Raw genomic sequence first — 24,448 nt, forward strand, 5'->3', positions numbered from 1 at the left:
AAGTATCGTATAGTCGTAATAGCGTTTGGAAATGAACGTCCAATTGTTGTTTGGGGGAGTTTTGGGGTTGGGGCGACCCGATGGGTACTTAGACTCAAACTTTAATACCATATTCGTATTCGACTCTCCAATACCTTTTATTTGATATCTATATTGTCCCGATCGGTCCAATTCTTGATTTTGGGTTGTGTTTTTGGCATAAGGAGAATGAATGGTCCGTCCGCCTTCCGATACCGAAAAATTATATAGACTATGTTTCCTTCCAGACCAACCTACACAATGTCCGAAAATTTCGAGAAAATCGGTTATGCTGTTTTTCACTCTATACGGAACAAACAAACCAAGCCCCATATATCCGTGATTGGCTAATGTGCCCATTTTGGGCGTTTTGTGGGGGTGGGGTGACCCCTATACTTCGACAAGAATTTGTATGCCAGATTCGTTATCTACTCATGCATACTTTTCATTTGATACCCATATTGCCCTTATCGGTCCACTTTTGATTTAAGGTGGTCTTTTTGGGGTAACGGTGGAGGGTCCGCCCCCTTTCGTTATAAATCTTATATATAAAAGTCAATTTGTGTTTGTTTGTATGTTTGTGTGTTCCTTATAGACTCAGAAACGGCTGAACCGATTTGCTTGAAATTTTTACAGATGATGCATAATGATCCCGTGGTGAAAATAGGGCACTAAATTTTTTGATATCTGAAGGGGGAGCGGACCCTCCCCCTTACCCTAATTTTCAGAAACACCAGAAATCGGAGATGGGTGGTGTGATTTAAGCGAAATTTTGAGTGCTCTCATATAGTAACCTAAAAATAAAAATTTGGTATCCAAATTTCGGATGGGGTACCTAGGGGGGCTACCCCACCCTTAAACCCACCAAACTTATATTTAGACCAATCACGACAATATGGGACTCAAATGATAGGTAATTAAGATTAGAAAACTTATCTGATATCCAATTGTCGGACCAAGTGTTAGGGACCAAGTGTTAGACCATGGCAATATGGGACTCAAATGAAAGGTATTTACGAGTTGGATACGAACCTAATATCCAAATGTGGGACCACGTTTCTGCGGGTCCACCCCTTCCCCAAAACACCACTCAAAGAGGACTTATTTTTCTGACCATGGTTATATGGGGCTTAAATAAAAGGTACTTTAGTGTAGAATTCGAATCTGATATCCAAATATGGGTCCAAGTGTTTAGAGGGCCGCCTCTCCCCAAAAACATCTCCCAAAGGGAACAAATTTACGACCATAGCAATATGGGGCTCAAATGAAAGGTCTTTGGGAGTAAAGCACGAATCTGATATCAATATTCGGGAAAAGTGTCTATGGGGCCACCCCACCCCCACAACACCACCCAAATAGGAAGTATTTGTTGAGTATTGATATATGAGGCTCAAATATGACTTTTGCACTACGGAGTTCAAATGAGATTAGAAAACGAATTTTATGTCCAACTAGCTGACCCGGACCCGCTCCGCTGCGCCTTCTTTTACTTTATATGGAATAAAAGTCTCCTTGGAATATTTTTTTAGACAATTAAAGAGCTTTGAGTGACATACCATGACTAACAGTTTAACCATATAAGTGCCTTTATCTGAATCCCATATGATCTTTATTTGTCTACGAATTTAAGTTTGGATGTAAGTTGTACTCCATTCTTAAAATACTTTATTTCAGCCCGATATTCTCATGATATCTCTTTTAGGGATATTTTCGGGGGTGAGGTGGTCCCCCAGACAATTGGCCCTGAAAAAATATCAGCATCGTGCTCTTCTTTCAAATATCATTTCTTTAAACCACTAATTGCCATTAGTTTAGGGGTGTTTATACAATGAGGCGTCCCCCTAACACATGGCCCCAAAATAGGTTATCAAATTCGTTTTCTAATCTCAAATACTTTCATTTGAGCCGCATATTGGCATGATCGAAAAATTTTTACCCTTTGGGGGGTGTTTTGGGAAGGGGTGATGCCTAAAATACATGGTCTTACATTTGGATATCAAATTCGTATTATACTCCCAAATACCTTTATTTGAGCCCCATACCTTTATTTGAGCCCCATACCTTTATTTGAGCCCCATATCATTTATTTAAACCACTATTTGCCATTAGTTTAGGGGTGTTTATACAATAAGGCGTCCCCCTAACACATGGCCCCAAAATAGGTTATCAAATTCGTTTTCTAATCTCAAATACTTTCATTTGAGCCGCATATTGGCATGATCAAAAAATGTTTACCCTTTGGGGGGTGTTTTGGGAAGGGGTGATGCCTAAAATACATGGTCCTACATTTGGATATCAAATTCGTATTATACTCCCAAATACCTTTATTTGAGCCCCATATTGCGATGGGCAGTAAAAAATTGCTATTTGTGGGGTGTTTTGTGAAAGGGGTAGACCCCCAGAAAATTGGTCCCGAAAGTGTGTATCAATTCTTGCTCTATCCCCCAATACCTTTTATTTAAGCTCCACATTAACATGGTCGGTAAATGTGCCCTGTTTAGGGGTGTTTTGGTGATTGGGGTGGTCCTCCAAACATTAAGCCCGGAAAATATATCAGCAGCGTGCTCTATTCTCATTTATCTATATATGATTAATTTGGCCCCAAAATTGGACATCAAATTCGTTTTCTAATCTCATTTAAACTGCTAATTGCTAAAATCAGCAAATGTGTCCGGTTTGGGGTATTGGCCCTAAAAACTATAACAATTTAGTTCAGCTCTCTTTAAGACCCAAATTGTCTTGGTGAGCAAATATGTTCTATCTATTTCTACTTAAGACCCAAATTGTCTTGGTGAGCAAATATGTTCTATTTGGGGGTTGTTATGGTGGTGGGACGTCCCCTAGAGAATTGGTCCCTAATGTAGATATCAGATACGTGGTCTACTTTCAAATCCCGAAGACCTTTCATTTGAGCCCCATATTGCTATAGTCGTAAATTTGTCACCCCCAACATTTGGTCCCATATTTGGATATCAGATTCGTATTCAACATTCAAATACCTTTTTTTTAAGCCTCATATTCCCATGGTCTGTAAATAAGTCCTGTTTGGGGGGTGTTTTGGGGAAGGGGTGGACCCCCAGAAACGTGGTCCCACATTTGGGTATCAGATTCGTATTCTACTCGCAAATACCTTTAATTTGAGTCCCATATTGCCATGGTCGGTAAATATGTCCGATTTAGGGGTGTTTTGGGGCTTGGGGTGGTCCTAATAGCACTTGACCCGGCAATTGGATATCAGATACGTTTTCTTATCCTAAATACCTTTCATTTGAGTCCCATTTTGTCGTGATTGGTCTAAATATATTTTTGGTAGGTTTTAAGGTGGGGCAGCCCCCCTAGGTACCCCATCCGAAATTTGGATACCAAATTTTTATTTTTAGGTTACTATAAGAGAGCACACAAAATTTCGCTTAAATCGCACCACCCATCTCCGAGATCTGGCGTTTCGGAAAATTAGGGTAAGGGGGAGGGTCCGTCCCCTCTTCAGATATCAAAAAATGTAGTGCCCTATTTTCACCACGGGGTCATTATGCACCATCTGTGAAAATTTCAAGAAAATCGGTTCAGCCGTTTTTATTATTACTCTTTTGTGGTGTTTGGAGTAAAAATTTATCAATCTTCCAAAAACCGTTGATTTCTGATACCAATTTACTTTCAGCTGGTTGCCATGTCTATAAACTACCGAATCTAAATATGGTAGTTTGGCATCATATCCCTCTTCCTTCGCAAATTGGATGAATTTGTTGAAAGACTTCAGACTCTTCAGTGTCTCTGCCACGTCTGATTCTTTTATAATGGCGAAAATTTCGTCAACATATGTTATCATACCTGGGAAATTGATTTTGTCAAATGTGTAATTTAGAAGTTCCCCCATTACGGTGTCAGCAATCATGGGAGAAGCGGGGATCCCATTGGCACTCCTTTACTGTTCATATAGCTTGTCATCGTATTTAAAATATCTGCTGTCCTTAATGCAGAATGTTAGTAATTCTTTAAAAAAAATGTCCCGTATTGGAATATTTCTCATTCTCTTCCCATTTATTCTCAATTTTCCAAAATGCCAAATTGATTGGAATACTTGGGAACAAGAAGATCACGTCAAAGGATACTAAAACTTCGTCATTTTCTATGGTCATATTTCTTATCTGCGCTTTAAAATCCACAGCGTCTTACATTTTGAAATATTTTGGAATACTGTACTTACTGTACTTGGAGGCCACCGTAGCGCAGAGGTTAGCATGTCCGCCTATGACGCTGAACGCCTGGGTTCGAATCCTGGCAAGACCATCAGAAAAAAATTTCAGCGGCGGTTTTCCCCTCCTAATGCTGACGACATTTGTGAGGTACTATGGTTCGAAGAAAAAATAAGCAACATCTTTTAAGCAGAATGTTAATGGCTCTTCGTAAAAATTGGCCAAATTTATTTTTTTTTAATATTTAACAAATATAGTTGCTAAATGTTTTCAGTTTGTTTACCGGTTGAAATATGTACCCGAGGTGGTGGGTATTCAAAGTTCTGACAGGCCGAATTTGACACCTTTTTACATGTTTTTTAAAATGTATTATTTATTGGTTTTTGTCATTCCTAAATTCTTATAGAAAATGTTGAATTTCAAAAAAGAAAAAAAAAATTAAGTTTCTATACCCTTCTTTTCTAAAAGAATGCCTTTAGTCAACATTTTAGCGAAATTTTGTTCTGAGAAGATTTTTCCAAAATTTTAATAATTATGTAATGTTGAAAAGAGGGCGCGGATATTAATCCGCTCCATACCACTATGGACATACACCTAAGCCAGTAATCGGCTTGTTGCGCGCTCCAAATACTAAACAGCAACCTGTAGCATGATCTCCCAGATGGCAATACCAGGGTTTCGTCAATCCAAGGCTGCGCCTTTTAGCAGCAATGTTTCCCACTCGACTTCAAGTGCCATCCCAGGTATCCGATCGGAAACCGTTTCCCTTCCTTCCAGGTTTCCTATCGTCGCCTCGATTATACCGCAATGGTATGAGCTGTTCCCATCCTCAAGCCATTCTCCCATCGCCTTAAGTCTCATAGCCGCAATGGCTTCTTCACACTTAATTTGTATGTTTATGTGTCGGATATATAGAATAGTCTCCAGTGACCACAGGGCGTGGTCCGCCGATCCGCCTATATCAAAACAACATGTTCTCTGAAGCTGTTGTATTATCCTTACGTTGCACTTTTCCTCCATCGCAGTCCACCAAACTACTGAGACGTAATTAAGTAAGATATAAATAAATTTTTTTTTCTGAGGAAAATTTCTATTAATATTGTCTTTGGACAAAATTTATTAATCAAACACCTCAAAGTGAACAAAATGTTTGTGTATCGAACTATAAATCATGGTTATGATATATGGTTTATATTTGTCCTATTTTCAAAGATTCGAGCCAAAGATTAGTAAACTTAATTTAAATCAATTTTCCAACTTTTTAAGGAAACATTCCCTTTAGTGAAAAATGTTTGCCTTTCATTTTAGGATTTTTTAAATGATACATTAATAAATCCGTAATAGATGCTCAAAGACCCAAACACCGAAGGATGGGGATAAATTCAATTTGTCATTCCGTTTGCAACACATCGATATATCCATTTCCGACCCTATAAAGTATATATATTCTTGATCAGCGAGAAATTTGGACAGTGAGTTTTGTTAGGCCCCTCGACATCATTCATCAATTTAGCCTAGATCAGTTCAGAGATATAGCTGCCATATAGACCGATCCTCTGATTTAGGGTCTTAGGCCCATAAAAGCCACATTTATTATCCGATGTTACTGAAATTTGGGACAGTCTGTTCTGTTAGGCCACTCGACATCCTTCGTCAATTTGGTCCAGATCGGTTCAGATTTGGATATTGCTGCCAAATAGACAGATCCTCCAATTTAGGGTCTTAGGCCCATAAAAGACATGTTTATTATCCGATTTTGCTGAAATTAGGGAGAGTGAGTTGTGTTAGGCTTTTTGACATCCTTCGTCAATTTGGCCCAGATCGGTCCAGATTTGGATATTGCTGCCATATAGACCGATCCTCCGATTTAGGGTCATAGGCCCATAAAAGCCACATTTATTACCTGATTTTGGTGAAAGTTGGGACAGTAAGTTGCGTTAGGCCCTTCGATATCCTTCGTCAATTTGGCCCAGATCGGTCTAGATTTGGATATAGCTGCCATATAGACCGATTTCTCGGTTTTAGGTTTTGAGGTCATAAAAGGCGCATTTATTTTCCGATATCGCTGAAATTTGAGACAGTGAGTTCCCTTAGGCCCTTCGACATCCTTCGTTAGTTTGGCCCAGATCGGTCCAGATTTGAGTATAGCTGCCATATAGACCGATCCTCCGATTTAGGGTCTTAGGCCCATAAAAACCACATTTATTATCCGATTTTGCTGAAATTTGGGACAGTGAGTTGTGTTAGACCCCTCAATTTGATTTAAAGTCATCTCTTGATTTAAAGTCATGGCCCCATAAAAGGCGCATTTATAATACGATTTCATTGAAATTTGACACAGTGGCTTATATTAGGCTTTTCGACATCCGTGTCGTATATTGTTCAGATCGGTTTATTTGTAGATGAAGCTACTAAAAAGACCAATATTTTGTTATACACAATTGAACAATGACTTGTACTTATTAGTATTTTATCCAAATCGGAACATATTTCGATATAACAGCTATGGGACATAAGGTATGCAATTTTCACCGGATTTTGATGAAAGTGGTTTACATATATACCTGAGGTGGTGGGTATCCAAAGTTTGGACCGGCCGAACTTAACGCCTTTTTACTTGTTTAAGTTAGGATCAGAGATGGCCTGTCAGAAACAGTGACGTATATGACATACATTTCCGACGTATATTACATACGTCGAAAACGTCGTAAACCTAGCCAAAAAACTAGGTTTCTGACAGAAAAAAAAATTCGAACGAAAATATGTCGAATTTTTGATCTGATTAACTAAAAATTTTGGCATAAGTAATTTTTTCCTCCTGGAGACGAACAATATTGAAATTGGAAAAAATCGGTTCAGAATTAGAAAAAGCTACCGTAGGTTTACACGATTTTTACCAATATTGTTATAAAATGAATGACATCTGAGGTAGTGTCAAGTGAAATGGTAGATGGCGTGTTAAGTATGCTAATGTGAGGTAATGTCAAGTGAAATGGAAGATGGCGTGTTAAGTATTTTATTGAATAAGTAATGTTATTTTTAAGTATTGTTATTGAATAACATAATTAACACTCCATGTACCATTTCACTTGACACTTCCTCAGATGTCATGCATTTTTAACATATGTCGTTTACAACAGCTTTCAAAAAGCAAATTAAAACGGGAGAAGCAAATAATTTTGCAAAAGGATACAAAATAATTGCAATTTCTAAATATAATTGATGAAAACTAATAATTTATTGATTTTTTGCTTCACAAAAAAATCCTTAAACGTTACTTTATAAATTGACTTGAAATTTGCGTATATTTCCAATTTATTGTGTGAAAATTGTAAATGCAAAAATTAAAAAAAAAACTTAATATTTCTTTTATTGCGAAATTTTTTTACATATAAACTCTTCTATATACAACAAATAAGTGACAATAATATTTGTTAAAAATCAAACTTTTACACTGAGTTATTAAAGTTTATGACGTTTGCGACTTTTTCTACGTTTTATACAAGTATACGACGTTTTCGACTTTTACAACTTTTTGACAGTCGGAAACCTAAAAAATCGTCTTACGGACCATCTCTGGTTAGGATGCTAAATTACAAAAAAAAATTTTCAGATAATAGTGATTTGACAGTCATCTACGGAAAATAAGAATCAATCAGCGATCAAAATTTGAAACGGATGGTCATGTCCGTAAGTGAAAAGGAAATTAAATTTGAAAATAGCACATTTTTAAAGTTTTGCTTCTTTGGCTCGATTTTATTGCTAAAATTCTACGAATAAGAAAAATCATAAGTTTTGGTGAGCATTTTTTTTGCAGTGTAATTTTCTTTGCTTGTATGGGTAAAAAAAACTCGTTTTCTTCAACGTGTGTGTCTGAAATGTGCTCATAAATTATATTTAGTTTTGTGGCCGGTTAACAAAATTATCTTAGTAAGAATTTGTGAAATCTTTCCAAATATTATTTGTTGTTAAATATAATTCGCACTTAAACGAGTGGTCCTAAAGAAAATAATTTGTTTAGAAAATTTGAAAAACAAATCAACTTTTTTTAATCGGTTGCAGAAAAAACAAATTTGCACCTAATCGACTGGCAGGTAAGTCAAAATTTTAAGTTAATAAACACATACATAAATATTTTTTATTGAATAAATACATTACACACTAGAGATACAATATAAGCTAATAATGAAATTTATTCAGCCACGATTGAATATTTCTTCAATTTCGTATCTTCTCACTATGTCTAGATCCTTAACGCAAGCTTCGACGGGTGTAACCACGCATAGTGGCTTTTTACCACTATAGTAGGGACTTTGTTCGCGAACATATTCAATTTGGCGCTCTTCCAAAAGTCGAGTTAATTCATCCCAGCATGGACATTGCCAAGGATTGCCTTCCACTGCGACTTTACGTAGCTTGGGAAATGTGGCATTTGTATCGGGAAGAAACGATAGACGATTGTTGTCAATCAGCAGCTCTCCAACGTCAGACAGACTATCAAAAACCTCCGGGTCAATGACTTCTAAGAGATTATTACCCAAGTGAATCTTGTCTAAGCGTCGCATTGGAGCAAACATTCTCACATCAAGATAGGTTAGCTCATTGTTGCCCAAAGACAGGTACTGTATGAAGGGCAAAGACGAAAAAGCTAAAGGATGTAATCGCTTTAAGTTATTGGATTTTAGCCATAACTTCTTAAGACGCGGCAATGTTGATGCTCCAAAAATATCAGCCCCCAAATATTCAATCGCATTTTGAGATAAATCAAGTGTGTCTAAAGTTATAAGTTGGGCAAATGTATTTGGTCCCACTTCCTTGATATCATTTTCGTGCAGATACAACTTCCTTAAAGACGATAGAGTTTTAAAAGCCGTTGAATTTAAGGCACTTAAGCTATTCCGACTAAGATCTAAAAACATCAATTTTGTTAAATGCTTAAATTGTCCATCGGCTAATTGCTGCAGATTATTAGAACTCAAATCCAATTCCAACAAACGGCCTAATCCGAAAAACACATCTGCGTTCAATAACTCCAAACTATTGGCCGATATATTAAGGATCCTTAGTTGTGTCATGCTTCTAAACGTGTGGCTACTGATAAAGTTCGATGGATTTCTCGTCATTATAAATTCCTGCATAGATTCTAGGCCATCAAAAGATTTTGTTGTGAGCTGCAAAAGAGTGTTCATAATTGTTGTGCTTAATAAAATAATGCTTATTCATTATTCAAATAGGGAGCAATGAGAGTTTTTAACAAGTAAAAGCATGCTAAGTTCGGCCGGACGGAACCTTATATACCCTCCACCATGAATCCCATTTGTCAAGTTCTTCGAGTGACTTTTCCAAATAAGTCGTCGAATTTAAAATTTGCTCATATAGGAAATGTAGAATTTCGGTCTAAATCCGTACATATTGTAGAAGCCATAGATTAAATCGTTGTGCAAATTTTTGAGAAGATCGACTGATAAATGGGTGGGCAAAGGCCTTAAAAGTGAAAATCGGGAGATGCATAAACATGTGAACTTTATCTAAAATTGAATAAATTTCTATAAAATTCATCAGTCATCAGATGGGTTATAAGAGAAACCTTCGTACCAAATTTGTGAAGATCGGTTATTGAGTCATGAGTTAATCTTTTGTACCAATTTTCGTGTGAATCGGTTACCAAATTATTGCAATACTAGTCCAAATAGGACGAACATATGTTCGGAAGCTATATCGAAATGTGAACCGATTTCTATGAAATTCACCAATAAAAAATTCACCGAGACATAATAGAATCCCTTGTGAGAATCGGTTTACAAATGACGATGTTATTGCCATTTCAGTCCAAATCGGATGAACATATATATGGCAGCTATATCCAAATCTAAACCGATTTTTTCCAATTTCAATAGGCTTCTTTACAAGGCTCAAGAAAACGCTTGTGCTAAATTTTAAGATGGTCCGATGAATATTTCGGCCTGCACTTTTTACACAAATTAACATGGACAGACAATCTAAATTGAATCAGAAAGAGATTCTGAGTCAATCCATATACCTATCAATGGGTCTATCTCTCTTCCTTCTGGGTGTTACAAACAAATTCACTAACTTATTTTACCCTGTACCACAGTCGTGGTGTAGGGTAAAAATATTGCCTCCAAAATTTCAGGCAAATCGAGTTATAATTGCGCTTCCAAGAGGCCCAGAAAATCAAATTGGGAGATCGGTTTATACTTGGCACAGTTGTTGGAAGCCATAATAAGCATATGCAAAAGTTCAGCTAAATTGGAAAAGAATTGCGCTGTCTAGGACTGCAAAATTTCACCCAAATTAGATAACAACAGCGGCTCAAGAAGTCTAACCGGGTTTTGGGTTTATATGGCAGCAATATCAAGTAATGGACTGATTTAGATCATACTTGGCACAGTTGTTTGATCTCATACTAAAACGATATGTGCAAAATTTCAGCCAAATCGGTTCAAGACGGATTAATATGGCAGATACATCGAAACAGGGACCGATATTATCCATTTACAATCTCAATTGATCTACACTAATAGGAAGAATTTGTGCAAAATTTCAAGCGGCTAGCTTTACTTCTTCGAAAGTTAGCGTGCTTTCGACAGACGGACGAACATGGCTAGATCGACTTAAAATATCATATGAGATGTTAGACGAATATTTCGAAGTGTTACAAACGAAATGACAAAATTAGTATACCCCCATCCTATGGTGGGGGGTATAATAATGATTCGCAGATTTAACCAAAATACTACTCGGAAGTAAGGGGAATAAAAAGTGATGAACCATGGCAACAACAGGTGTACACATTTTTAAATTCATAACAATACAGGGCAGCTGACACGAAGTGTTTTTAATTCCAACATCCACATTTTCATATCCACCACCGAAGGATGGAGTTATATTCATTTTGTCATTCCGTTTGCAACACATCGAAATATCCATATCCGACCCTACAAGGCATATATTGTATATTCTTTATTGTCGTAAAAAGCTAAGACGATCTAGCCATGTCCGTCTGTCTGCCTGTTGAAATCACGCTACAGTCTTTAAAAATAGAGATATTGAGCTGAAACTGTGGATATATTCTTTTTTTTTTTTTTGTCAATAAGCATGTTAAGTTCAAAGATGAACTATATCGGACAATATCATGATATAACTCCCATATAGACAGATTAAGCCACTCGACATCGTTCTTCAATTTAGCTCCGATCGGTCAGATTTGGATATAGCTGCCATATAGACCGATCTTTCTATTTAAGGTTTTGGGCCTATAAAAGTCGCATTTATTGTCCGGTGTCGCGAAAATTTGGGACTGTGAGTTGTGTTAGACCCCTAGACATCTTTCTGAAATTTAGCTCAAGTTGGTCCAGATTTGGAAATAGCTGGCATAGAAACCGATCTCTTGACTTAATGTCTTGTGCCCATAAAAGGCTCATTTATTGTCCGATTTCGCCAAAATTTGGGACAGTGAGTTCAACATCCTTCTTCAATATGGCTCAGATCGGCCCAGATTTGGATATAGCTGCCATATAGACCGAACTCTCGATTTAATGTTTTGGGCCCATAAAAGGAGCATTTGACACAGTGACTTATGTTAGGCTTTTCGACATCCGTATATGGTTCAGATCGGTCTTTATTTAGATATAGCTACCAAAATGACCAATACTTTCTTCTACAAAATTGAACAATGACAATGACCACTCAATGTCCGTGCCGAATTGGTCGAAATCAGACCATATTTCGATATAGATGCTATCGGGCCATTAATTATGCATTTGCACCGGATTATGACAAAACGTGGTTTACATATATACCCGAGGTGGTGCGTATCCAATGTTCGGCCGGGCCGAACCTAACGCCTTTTTACTTGCTTTGTGTGAAAATGTTTTTTCCTGATTCAAATAACAAAAATGTGAAGAGGTAATTCATATTTCAGAATCCATTCACCCCTGCTTGATATGAACACTTTTTGCCTTGACTGTTGCTACGAATCGGTCAAAAAAGTGTGGCAGTCTGCTAGCATGTAATCCGACGGCATTTCTTCAGCGCAACCATACTGGCATATATTGGGTTGCCCAAAAAGTAATTGGATTTTTCATATAGTCGGCGTTGACAAATTTTTTCACAGCTTGTGACTCTGTAATTGCATTCTTTCTTCTGTCAGTTATCAACTGTTACTTTTAGCTTGCTTTAGAAAAAAGTATATTTGATTAAAGTTCATTCTAAGTTTTATTAAAAATGCATTTATTTTCTTTTAAAAAAAAACCGCAATTACTTTTTGGGCAACCCAATATTTAGTCCTCACCTTCCACTCTAAAATGGCTTAAATAAAAAGTCTCTCGGATTGGCATCTGGTGAATAAAACATTCACTGTGTGGACGTAGTTAAATGCGAAACATATTTTTTTAGACATTCTTGGCTTACACGTACTAAAGGGTGATTTTTTTGAGGTTAGGATTTTCATGCATTAGTATTTGACAGATCACGTGGGATTTCAGACATGGTGTCAAAGAGAAAGATGCTCAGTATGCTTTGACATTTCATCGTGAATAGACTTACTAACGAGCAACGCTTGCAAATCATTGAATTTTATTACCAAAATCAGTGTTCGGTTCGAAATGTGTTCAAATTTTGACAAATTTTGTTCAGCGATGAGGCTCATTTCTGGTTGAATCTGGCTACGTAAATAAGCAAAATTGCCGCATTTGGAGTGAAGAGCAACCAGAAGCCGTTCAAGAACTGCCCATGCATCCCGAAAAATGCACTGTTTGGTGTGGTTTGTACGCTGGTGGAATCATTGGACCGTATTTTTTCAAAGATGCTGTTGGACGCAACGTTACGGTGAATGAACACATTTCGAACCGAACACTGATTTTGGTAATAAAATTCAATGATTTGCAAGCGTTGCTCGTTAGTAAGTCTATTCATGATGAAATGTCAAAGCATACTGAGCATCTTTCTCTTTGACACCATGTCTGAAATCCCACGTGATCTGTCAAATACTAATGCATGAAAATCCTAACATCAAAAAAAACACCCTTCATATGTGACGGTGGCGAGTCTTGTTGGCACCTCCATGGTCTGCACCGAAAAATTTTGTCTGGTGTTATTTCAAATCTTTTAAATATTATCAAAATGTGGAAAGATTGGTAAAATTGTATTCTGAAGCCCTTTAGCAAACATATATACGATTTTTAAAGTATTTTTGGCATTTTGAGGATGAAATCAACATTTTGCTGTTTGAAAATAGCAGAAGATGTAGGGTGATCAAGAAATCGGATTTATCCTAAAACCGGTTTAACTTTTTGACAAAACCGGTGGAGTAGATAAATACTGTGATATTTTCTTAAGAAAAACATTATTTACTAAAAAATTTTGTATAAAATATTCTAATAAGGCGAAATTTTAAAAGTTTCCTTCATAGTTGAAAGATGTTTAATCTAGAGATTGGAATAGCTGCCACACTCATAGAAAAAAGTCTGCCGAAAACAGTAAACACTATCTGCTGATTGTTAGTTAATTTTGCTGTTATTACAGAAGAGTAGGCTAACTGCTAATAATCTGTTGTTTTCGTAAAATGACTACCGTTAATATATCATGGGTTGTCTATTACGACTTCCAACAACTGTGCCAAGTACGGTCCAAATTAGTCTAAAAACTGATATAGCTCCCATATAAACCGGTCTCTCGATTATCCTTGTTCGGTGGGTAGAAGCTTTATTTTTTTTAGTTTGACAGAAGTTTGGTATGTAGAATAAAATTATGTTGAAGGGCATAAGTTTATTTTGTATACATTTTTAGCAGAATCCATGGTGGTGGGTTCCCAAGATTCGACCCGCCCGAACTCAACACGCTTTTACTTGTTTTCATATAGTAACGATATGAGCAAAAATGTAGCCACGACAGTGTGGGCATTAGCAGAGAAATAAAATTGACGAAAGACTTTTCGCCACCTTCTACAATATCAATGGCCGCAATGGCTATGTGTACAAGGAATTGTGATTGATTTTAGAAACTAAAATCTTCGATTCCCTTTGGGAAAAATGTCCAAAGGAATCAAAACACTTGACAGGCCATACAAGGCAAACATTAATAATTACTTTAAATAACAAGTAAAAACGCGCTAAGTGCAGCCAGGCCGAATCTTGAGATCCAACCACGATGGATTCTGTTATAAATGTATGCAAAATAAATTTAGTTGAAGAGCATAATTTTATTCTATTGTACATACCAAACTTCTGTCAAACCAGCAAAAATTAAAGATCCTACGAACCGAACAAGGATGATCGAGAGACCGGTTTACATGGGAGCTATATAAGGTTATGGACTGATATGGCAAAGTTGTTGGAAGTAGAAACATAGCACCGCATGCAAAATTTCAGCCAAATCGGAAAAAAATCGGGCTTGTAAGGACTCAAGAAGTCAAATAGGGAGATTGGTTTATATGGGAGCTAGGTTAGGTTGAAAAGGGGATGCACGCTGTGGACATACACATAAGCCAGTGATCGGCTTGATGTGCGCTCTAAAAACTATAAAGTAACCTCTTAAAAGAAAATTTCAAGTTAGGAATTCCGTGCTACTTACAAAATCCTTAATTGTTTTCAATATCACTCCCCGAAGTTGGTTCATGCCTGGTATTGTGTCTCCACCTAAGTGCCCTTATCTGTTAGACGCAAAAGCCGTGCAATTACAAAGGAAATGTTCCAACGTCTCATCATCTTCCCCGCATGCCCTACATTTGCTATCACTTGTCGCACCGATTTTCATAAGTGAGCTCGTAGTCCTACATGTCTACCAATAGCTATACTTACCTCCTTCTTATTCCTTTTAGTAATACCCCCGCCTTCTCACGATCTGGATCCGTCGCCCACTCCCTTAACTCAGACAGCGTCGACCCGAAAGGCTTCGTGTTAACCAAGTTTATTGACGGCAGTCCTCTGGCCTTTAACGCCAAATCGTCCGCCTTTTCATTTCCCCTTACTCCGTTATGGCCCGGCACCCAAACGATGCAGATTTTCCCATCCTCAGAGAAGCTTTTAATCTCCTTCTTACACTGCAAAACTGTTCGTGACCTTACCGTTCTGGTTGTTATTGTTATGTGGGAGCTATATCAGGTTAACTACCGATTTGAACTGTACTTGGCACAGACGTTAAAAATCATAACAAAACAAGTAAAAGCGTGCTAAGTTCGGCCGGGCCGAATCTTATATACCCTCCACCATGGATCGCATTTGTCGAGTTCTTTTCCCGGCATTTCTTCTTAGGCAAAACAAGTAAAAGCGTGCTAAGTTCGGCCGGGCCGAATCTTATATACCCTCCACCATGGATCGCATTTGTCGAGTTCTTTTCCCGGCATCTCTTCTTTGGGAAAAAAGGATATAAGAAAAGATTTCCTTTGCTATTAGAGCGATATCAAGATATGGTCCGGTTTGGACCACAATTAAATTATATGTTGGAGGCCTGTGTAAAATGTCAGCCAATTCGAATAAGAATTGCGCCCTTTGGGGGCTCAAGAAGTAAAATAGAGAGATCGATTTATATGGGAGCTGCATCGGGCTATAGACCGATTCAGACCATAATAAACACGTATGTTGATGGTCATGAGAGAATCCGTCGTACAAAATTTCAGGCAAATCGGTTAATAATTGCGACCTCTAGAGGCTCAAGAAGTGAAGATCCCAGATCGGTTTATATGACAGCTATATCAGGTTATGAACCGATTTGAACCATACTTTGCACAGTTGTTGGATATCATGACAAAACACGTCGTGCGAAATTTCATTCCAATCGGATAAGAATTGCGCACTCTAGAGGCTCTAGAAGTCAAGACCCAAGATCGGTTTATATGGCAGCTATATCAAGTTATGGACCGATTTGAACCATACTTAGCACAGTTGTTGGATATAATAACAAAACACGTCGTGCAAAATTGTATTCAAATCGGATTAGAATTGCGCCCTCTAGAGGCTTAAAAATTAAATTAAACCAATATTTACTTTCGTCTCAGTAGTGGGACGTAAGGATTATACAATAGGTTAAGAAAACATGTTGTCTTGGCATAGTCGGGACGATGAGGACTACGCCCGCTAGAGCACTGGAGGGTGTTTTAGATATCCGACCGACACACATACACATTACGTGTGAGACAGTCACTGCGGCTATGAGACTTAAGGCTATGGGACAAGGGATAGAAGCTGGTCACATCACTGCGGTATAGTCGAGGTTTCGGATCGATTACCTGAGACGACACTTGAGGTCGAGCGCAAGGCACTGCTTCCTACGGCACAGTCTTGGATTGACGGAGCTCTGGTATTGCCCTCTGGAAGTTTAAGCTACACGGATGAATCAAAGCTAAAGAACAGAGTGAGCCTGGCAGAACGAAAAAGCAAATGATCAATACTTGGTTAACTCGAAGCATTTAGGAGAAACGCAGTCCGAAGTTAAAGATCAGGTGTGGGCGACGACACGCACGTAGCACTATAGAATAGAGAAAGGCTCGGTAGGAAAACGAAAATTTTATTGGAAGCTCCGAATTATGAGAAGACGAGGCAATTACTATCAGGAAGTAAGAAGGAGGTCAGTAAAGCTCTTGGTATCATAACAGAACACATAGGACTACGAGCTCACTTAAGCGAAATAAGTGCGGAAAGTGATAGTATGTGTAGCGCATATGGGGAAGATGATGAGACGTTGCCGCATTTCCTTTGTCATTGCCCGGCTTTCGAGGCTAACGGACAACGGCACTTAGGTGGTGACACAGTACTAGACATGAACCGACTTACGGGCGTGATATGGAAAACAATTAGGGATTTTGTTAGTATCACTTAAATCCTAGCTTAGATTTTCTTTCTCGATGTTGCTTTTTTAAACCCTCCACCATAGGATGGGGGGTATACTAATTTCGTCATTCTGTTTCTAACTACTCGAAATATTCGTATGAGACCCCATAAAGTATATATATTCTTGATCGTCGCGACATTTTATGTCGACGTCCGTCTGTCTGTCGAAAGCACCCTAACTTCCGAAGGAAAAAAGCTAGCCACTTGAAATTTTGCACAAATACTTCTTATTAGTGTAGGTCGGTTGGTATTGTAAATGGGCTATATCGGTCCATAACCTGATATATTGTAGCTGCCATATAAACCGATCTTGGGTCTTGACTTCTTGAGCCTCTAGAGTGCGCAATTCTTATCCGATTGGAATGAAATTTTGCACCACATATTCTGTTATGATATTCGACCATTGCGCCAAGTATGGTTTAAATCGGTCTACGTTTTGATATAGCTGCCATATAAACCGATCTTGGGTCTTGACTTCTTGAGCCTCTAAAGTGCACAATTCTTATCCGATTGGAATGAAATTTTGCACAACGTGTTTTGTTATAACATCCAACAACTGTGCCTAGTATGTTTTAAATCGGTCCATAACCTGATATATCTGCCATATAAACCGATCTTGGGTCTTGACTTCTTGAGCCTCTATAGGGCGCAATCCTTATCCGATTTGAATGCATTTTTGCACGAAGTATGTTATTATGATATCCAACATCTGTGCCAAGTATGGTTCAAATCGGTTCATAGCCTGATATAGCAGTCATATAAACCCATCTTGGACCTTGACATCTTGAGCTTCTAGAGGGCGCAATTCCTATTGGATATGGCTGAAATTTTGCATGACGTATTTAATTCTTACTTCCAACAACTATATTAAATAAGGTTCAAATCGGTTCATAACCTGATATAGCAGTCAAATAAACCGATCTGGGATCTTGGCTTCTTGTGCCTCTAGAGGTCGCAATTATTATCCGATTTGCCTGGAATTTTGTACGACGGATCCTCTCATGACCATCAACATAGGTGTTTATTATGGCTTGAATCGGTCTATAGACTGATACAGCTCCCATATAAATCGATCTCTATATATTACTTCTTGAGACACCAAAGGGCTCAATTCTTATTCGAATTGGCTGAGATTTTACACATATAATTTAATTGTGGTCCAAACCGGACCATATCTTGATATTGCCCTAATAGCAGAGCAAATCTTTTCTTATATCCTTTTTTGCCTAAGAAGAAATGCCGGAAAAAGAACATGACAATTGCGACCCATGGTGGAGGGTATATAAGATTTGGCCCGGCCAAACTTAGCACGCTTTTACTTGTTAGTATTTAAAGAGCATAATAGTATTTAAAGAGCATACTGGGTTAGGCATATGGCCATGGTGACATGGGGCGGATTAGTATCCGCAACCTCTTTTCAACCTAACGATGTTGGTGTGTCTATTTACAACCACCCTCCAAAATTAATATAGTGGGCTACAATTTTGCACATATTCCTATTTTGCCCATACGCGTGCTAACTTCACGAACAAGCCAGATCGGATTAGATTTGGATAAACATGTCGGCCATACATACGGATCTCACAAGCTAATGAAATGCGCATCTGTTATCCAATTTAATGCAATTTGGATATGTTGGGCTTGTGTAGTTTAAGCCACAAAAATGCGTGTTTATTAGTCTGCTTTGAAATTTGGAGCAGTGAGTTTAGGTTGACTCCTCTTCAACCGCATCACATTTGGATTAAGTTGCCATATAGACGATCTCCTGATTTAGGGGTTTGGGCAAATAATAGACGAATTTATTTTCAATTTCGCTGAAATTTGGAACTGTGAGTTATAATTAACGTTTCAATGCCTGAACCGGAAATGGTCCATAGAAGCGCAATCTTGGATATAGCTGCCTATTCGATCTAATGCCTGGAAGCCCTTAAAAGTGAATCTGAGTTTGAAATTTGAAATAGTTAGTTGTAGTAAGGCCGAGTCGATATCGATACCAAATATAGTGCAGATCGGACCACAGTGGAGTGTATTAGTTTTAAAGTTTGGAAAATCATTTTCAGTAGTGATGAATAAATCGAAAATATAATATACAATGAAATTCCATACTTACTTCAACAATTTGATTATCACTCAAAGATAAGATTTGCAGTTGTGGATAGTTGTAAAAGTTCACCGTCCTTAGTTCATTGTTATCCAAGTGCAGATATTTTAGTTTCTGAAATACTTGCCAAGAGTCCTGTTCAATGGATTTGATTGCGTTGTGGGAAAAATTTGCACTTTGCAAGTAAAGGATTTTGCTTTTTAGATCAAAACTAAGTTCTTCCAAAAAATTCCAGCTTGCGTCCAAATTTTCCAATTTGTTGTATGTATTAAAATGGGAGCCTTTCAATGATTCAATTTCACAGCCAGAGATATTCAGTGTCAGCATATTTGTCAATGCCTTGAATCCGGTGTCGTCGATTGAAATCTGCCCGGCCTGTGATAAATCTAAGTGCTCCAAAGGACTAAATATATCTTGAACATCTAAAAAAATAAACTTTTATTTCCTTAGACTTCAAGGACAATGTGTATACTAAACTACCGTCAATTAAAAATTGTTGTTTTTCGGGGTTAAAAATTATCAGCTGCTTCCAATCATTTTTCACCAAAGAGCTCAAGTCTTTTAGGCTTTGTATACCACTACATATCACTCGTTTCTCATATTCTCCGTATTGTGTATGTGGTACAAGTTTTGAATTGGAACACTGTGGCACTGTATACAAACTGGCGGTGTGTGCTCTTATAATGGCCAATATGAGCAACAAGATGAATACATGTGGACTCATCTTGATTAAAAAAAAAACCAAACCTATTTCCGAGAAAATAAGAATGTGATTTCTTTGACTTCTGACTTAGTACTGAATGCACATTGTTAAAATCCAATGATGGCAAGCAAACTCATGGAAACCGGTTTTTTCTTTTTTTATTTTTGCTTGCGTCGCATATTAGAGATTTCCATGTCCAATTAAAAAAGTCTAGTTGCTGGAACTTCTCCTTGGAGAAAGGCAAATATAATGAATTGCAGAAATAGGCCTTTCTAAAGATTGTTGTATCCGAAATGGAAGGCATAACATTTTATATAAATCGTTTACTCCAATAATTCTCCAAATAAAATGGATTTTTTTCAATAAAATATTGCATTTGTTTTTGTTTTTATTTGGTTAGAGGTGATTTTTTGACGATCAATCAAACGTGTCGTGCTTCGAGTATCGATCATTGAGTTATAATAATCGATCACACTGTTCTTAAGGCACCCTATACACTATTGGTTTCAAATGTGATGAAGCGTCGATTTATCGTAGGACAACATTTTGAACTTTATTCTCTTGAAATTTTAGGTGTTTTCGAGTATTTGAAACAAATAATGTTCAATTATAGCTGTGTTCGACTGCAAATCGTACGATAGCTATATAAAGGGTGATTTTTTTGAGGTTAGGATTTTCATGCATTAGTATTTGACAGATCACGTGGGATTTCAGACATGGTGTCAAAGAGAAAGATGCTCAGTATGCTTTGACATTTTATCATGAATAGACTTACTAACGAGCAACGCTTGCAAATCATTGCATTTTATTACCAAAATCAGTGTTCGGTTCGAAATGTGTTCATTCACCGTAACGTTGCGTCCAACAGCATCTTTGAAAAAATACGGTCCAATGATTCCACCAGCGTACAAACCACACCAAGCAGTGCATTTTTCGGGATGCATGGGCAGTTCTTGAACGGCTTCTGGTTGCTCTTCACTCCAAATGCGGCAATTTTGCTTATTTACGTAGCCATTCAACCAGAAATGAGCCTCATCGCTGAACAAAATTTGTCAAAATTTGAACACATTTCGAACCGAACACTGATTTTGGTAATAAAATTCAATGATTTGCAAGCGTTGCTCGTTAGTAAGTCTATTCATGATGAAATGTCAAAGCATACTGAGCATCTTTCTCTTTGACACCATGTCTGAAATCCCACGTGATCTGTCAAATACTAATGCATGAAAATCCTAACCTCAAAAAAATCACCCTTTATATAATTTCTGTTATATTTAGATATTTGCATATTTATTTTATATTTCATTGAACTTTTTGATCGTTATCGTAAGAAGGTCTCTTGAATTCGGAATAGTTTAATTTCTTGTACATCCTTCTTTTGGTTTGTTCAACTTTAAATAGGCAATTTCGATTTTTGGGGGGTTTTCCGAAAGATCTCGTTTTCCTTATGAAATTCTTGGGATAGAGCTTTAGTTCTCGGTTGTGGAGAATAATTTCGTTAGTTAATAGAACGTTTGTTTGTTGTTTTGCTATCTTTAAAACAGATTGTCTTATAGATATTTGACTTTGTTCTAGCTTTTCTCTCGAAGCATTAGTTAAGTATGCCCTTGACTCCTAAAGTCTTGATTAAGTCCTCGGATGCCGTCGTTAAATTCAACGCTCATTTTAGTGGTGTTAAAGATTAGAGACTCGACATTTTTAGTATTGAGGTTCGCTCTAACGAGCTTAATAAATTGTTGAAAAAGACCCAGTAAAGGTTTAACAAATATCTTGACTATTCACAGGCAGCGGAGAATTTTTTAGTACCGATGAGTTGGATTTTGTCTGGAAATGCTGATCGCAGTTTCAGGAGTGTAGGTACGTTCGTCGCTCCTCCTCCTAGTGATATGGTCCACACGGACTTCTTCGGGATTGAAATCTATTCAGGTTGGAATAAACGGATATCTCTCGGCTTTATGAACTTTTGAGGTTTCGACGGGCAACTGTGATCAAATTCTGGATTTCATTTGTCTTCAAAGCTTGCCTAAGGTAACCCAGACTTTGTGGGAACGGAGCGTGAAAGATCAGGATGTCCTGTCGTAGTGGGCAGAATTGGACGCCTTACTGTCGGTAAAGATTTGATTTTTGTTTTGTCTTCACGACCTTGAGCTGACGATAATTGGAAAAGCGTCAATAACAAGAAGGTTTAGAATCATGTTAGTAAAGCGCCTTCTTCTTTAATGCCTCGACCTTCATCCCAACCTTCATGTATGCTTTGTACAAAGAAAAGTCACAAACTTTCGGCTTGCCCAAGATTTGAGGATATGTCGCCTTCTGATCGCTCCACGTTGACTAAACGTCACAGGTTGCGTTTCAATTGTTTAGTTCAGGCCATGAACTTAACGTTGCTGTAGTAGACACTCTTGTTTAAATCTAACCAGCGGCTAAACACGTTGTGGGTTCTGGGTTCTATATCTGCATACTCTTCGTCTAGACCTTCAACACAACCGTTTCCTAGTATTTGACCTGCAATTTCTCCCTCTATAGAACAAACCTAGTCAACAAGTTCGACTGCGGGTGCACCTCGACAGGTATTTAATGTATCGCAGAATAAAGCAGTTCTTTTAGGAACTGCTATGGTCAATTTTGTTCTTAATGGTTTTTCGTATCCTGCGCGAGCATTGATTGATCCTGCTTCGGGGTTGTCTTTTGTAACAGAAAGTTTTCCGACTAGTTTTAAACTTTCAGCTTGATCAACTAGGGGTATGTTATAGAGTGAAAGTGGCCTTGTTTCGATTACGTCAGATTGAATTCGTAAAGGGTAATTTTTTAGCTATTACCTTTTTTGGCAACACTGGTTTAAACATCTCACGCACGTGTCGTGTTTTGTTTCACTGTCAAACATCTTGACTTTGGTCTATAATTTATCCATGAATCGTCTTACAAACGAACAACGCTTGCAAATTATTGAATTTTATTATCAAAATGCATGATCCGTTAAGAAAGTTCATCACGCGCTTCTTCCATTTTATGGTCGAAGCTCATTTTTGGCTCAATAGGTACGTAAATAAGGAGCATTATCGAATTTGGAGTAAAGATCAGTCAGAAGCATTGCAAGAGCTACCAATTCATCCAGAAAAAGTCACAGTTTGGTGTGGTAAATGGGCTGATGGCATCATTGGAACGTACTTCATCAAAGACGATGCTGATCGTAACGTAACTGTGAATGGTGAGCGCTACAGTGAGATGATATCCAACTTTTTTTTGTCCAAAATGCAAGAACTGAAGTTGCATGACATATGATTTCAACAAGACGGTGCCACGGTGCCACATGCCACAAATTTAATTAACATATTTTTCATTAGGCAAAATAATTATGAGCGAGGGTGGGTTCGGGCCCGAGATTTTGCTTCCAACAACCACGACATGTATGGTTCAAATAGGTTTACAACCTTATATAGATTGCGAATCGGTTCCATGCGAGCAGCTTCATAAAAGCTCTTTGAATGAGATCCGTAAAAGTAAGTAGAAAGGAAATGGCCACCTACCATAATAACGGTAGTCAGTCAGTCAGTCAGAAACAGACATCAGTCCCTGGGTTCCCAATGTAGACCCCCAGGCCAACTCTGTTTTCTAGGTTTGATCCATCCGTGTAACATGAACTTCCGGATGGCAATACTAGGGTTCCGTCAATCCAAGACTGTACCGATGGCAGTAGTGCTTCTCAATCGACCTTTAGTACGTCGCAGATATTCAATCGGAAACCTCTTCTATTGCTTTTAGATTTCCTGTCGTCTCCTCTATTATACCGCGATGGTGTGACCTGCTTTAATTCTCTATCCATTCTCCCATCGCCTAAGTGTCATAGCCACACTGGGGGCCTCACACTTAATCAGTATGAATATGGGTCGGATATATAGAATAGTCTCCAGCTCCCTAGTTGGCGTGGTTCTCATCGCCCGAGATAACATGTTCTCTGAACCTGTGGCATTACTCATCCGTTGCACTTTTTCTCCATCGCTATCCACCAAACCACTGATGCGTAAGTAAGTATCGGTCCAATCACGCTTCTGTAGAGCCAGTAGACTATCCTCAGGTCCCATTTCGAGCCTTCTACCCGTCTTCATAGTGCCCAACATCTGTGAGCATTTTCACTATGCTTCTGAATGTGGCACTTCCAATAGTTTCCTGTTCAAGAACACTCCTAAGTATTTTACCTTGTCAGATATCCATGTCGTTCTATTGAGGAAATGTGGTGCGTCAAATTGGCCCACATTCTTTTTTCTCGTGAGCAGGCATATTTCAGATTTAACATTATGCATACCGCCAATGTCTACGTCTTGGCATCGAAGGATTCTTCTATTATATGCAAAACCTGGTACAAGCTGTCGCCACAAACTTTCCTTTGATATAGGCATGCTGTTTGTATGTAAGCTGTTAGCTGGATGTATCCTCATCCACTTCCACATGGTATTCACAGTACGTTCCTTGGGTTCGAGTAGAATGGACGTAAGGCTTGTAAGTCTGTAGGACTTTAATGTCGCATAACTTGCATTGTAGGGCTTGGGTTTAAATGCCAGTCTTGCCTTCCGTCAGCCTTTCGGAG

General features: G+C 38.1%; 1 protein-coding gene across 1 annotated transcript; it reads right to left on the reverse strand.

Moving 5' to 3' along the window:
- Window positions 1–8,316: 8,316 nt before the first annotated feature.
- LOC106094726 (carboxypeptidase N subunit 2) lies at window positions 8,317–20,269 on the reverse strand. The gene is made up of 3 exons (XM_013261962.2): window positions 19,641–20,269; window positions 19,170–19,582; window positions 8,317–9,382 (listed from the first exon to the last, which is right to left on the reverse strand). The coding sequence occupies exons 1-3, from the start codon at window positions 19,882–19,884 to the stop codon at window positions 8,408–8,410; spliced, it is 1,632 nt and encodes a 543-aa protein (XP_013117416.2). The 5' UTR covers window positions 19,885–20,269; the 3' UTR covers window positions 8,317–8,407.
- Window positions 20,270–24,448: the final 4,179 nt, after the last annotated feature.

This window comes from Stomoxys calcitrans, chromosome 1, assembly GCF_963082655.1.
Source record: "Stomoxys calcitrans chromosome 1, idStoCalc2.1, whole genome shotgun sequence".
NCBI classification, from domain to species: Eukaryota; Metazoa; Arthropoda; class Insecta; order Diptera; family Muscidae; genus Stomoxys; species Stomoxys calcitrans.

Bases quoted from the DNA above. Each gene is read 5' to 3' on its own strand.
- LOC106094726 (XM_013261962.2), bottom strand. From the start codon at position 19,884: ATGAGTCCACATGTATTCATCTTGTTGCTCATATTGGCCATTATAAGA. The intron at 19,583-19,640 runs GTAGTTTAGTAT...TTATTTTTTTAG, and splicing joins ACAACAATTTTTAATTGACG to ATGTTCAAGATATATTTAGT. The intron at 9,383-19,169 runs GTAAGTATGGAA...ACTCTTTTGCAG, and splicing joins GTGATAATCAAATTGTTGAA to CTCACAACAAAATCTTTTGA.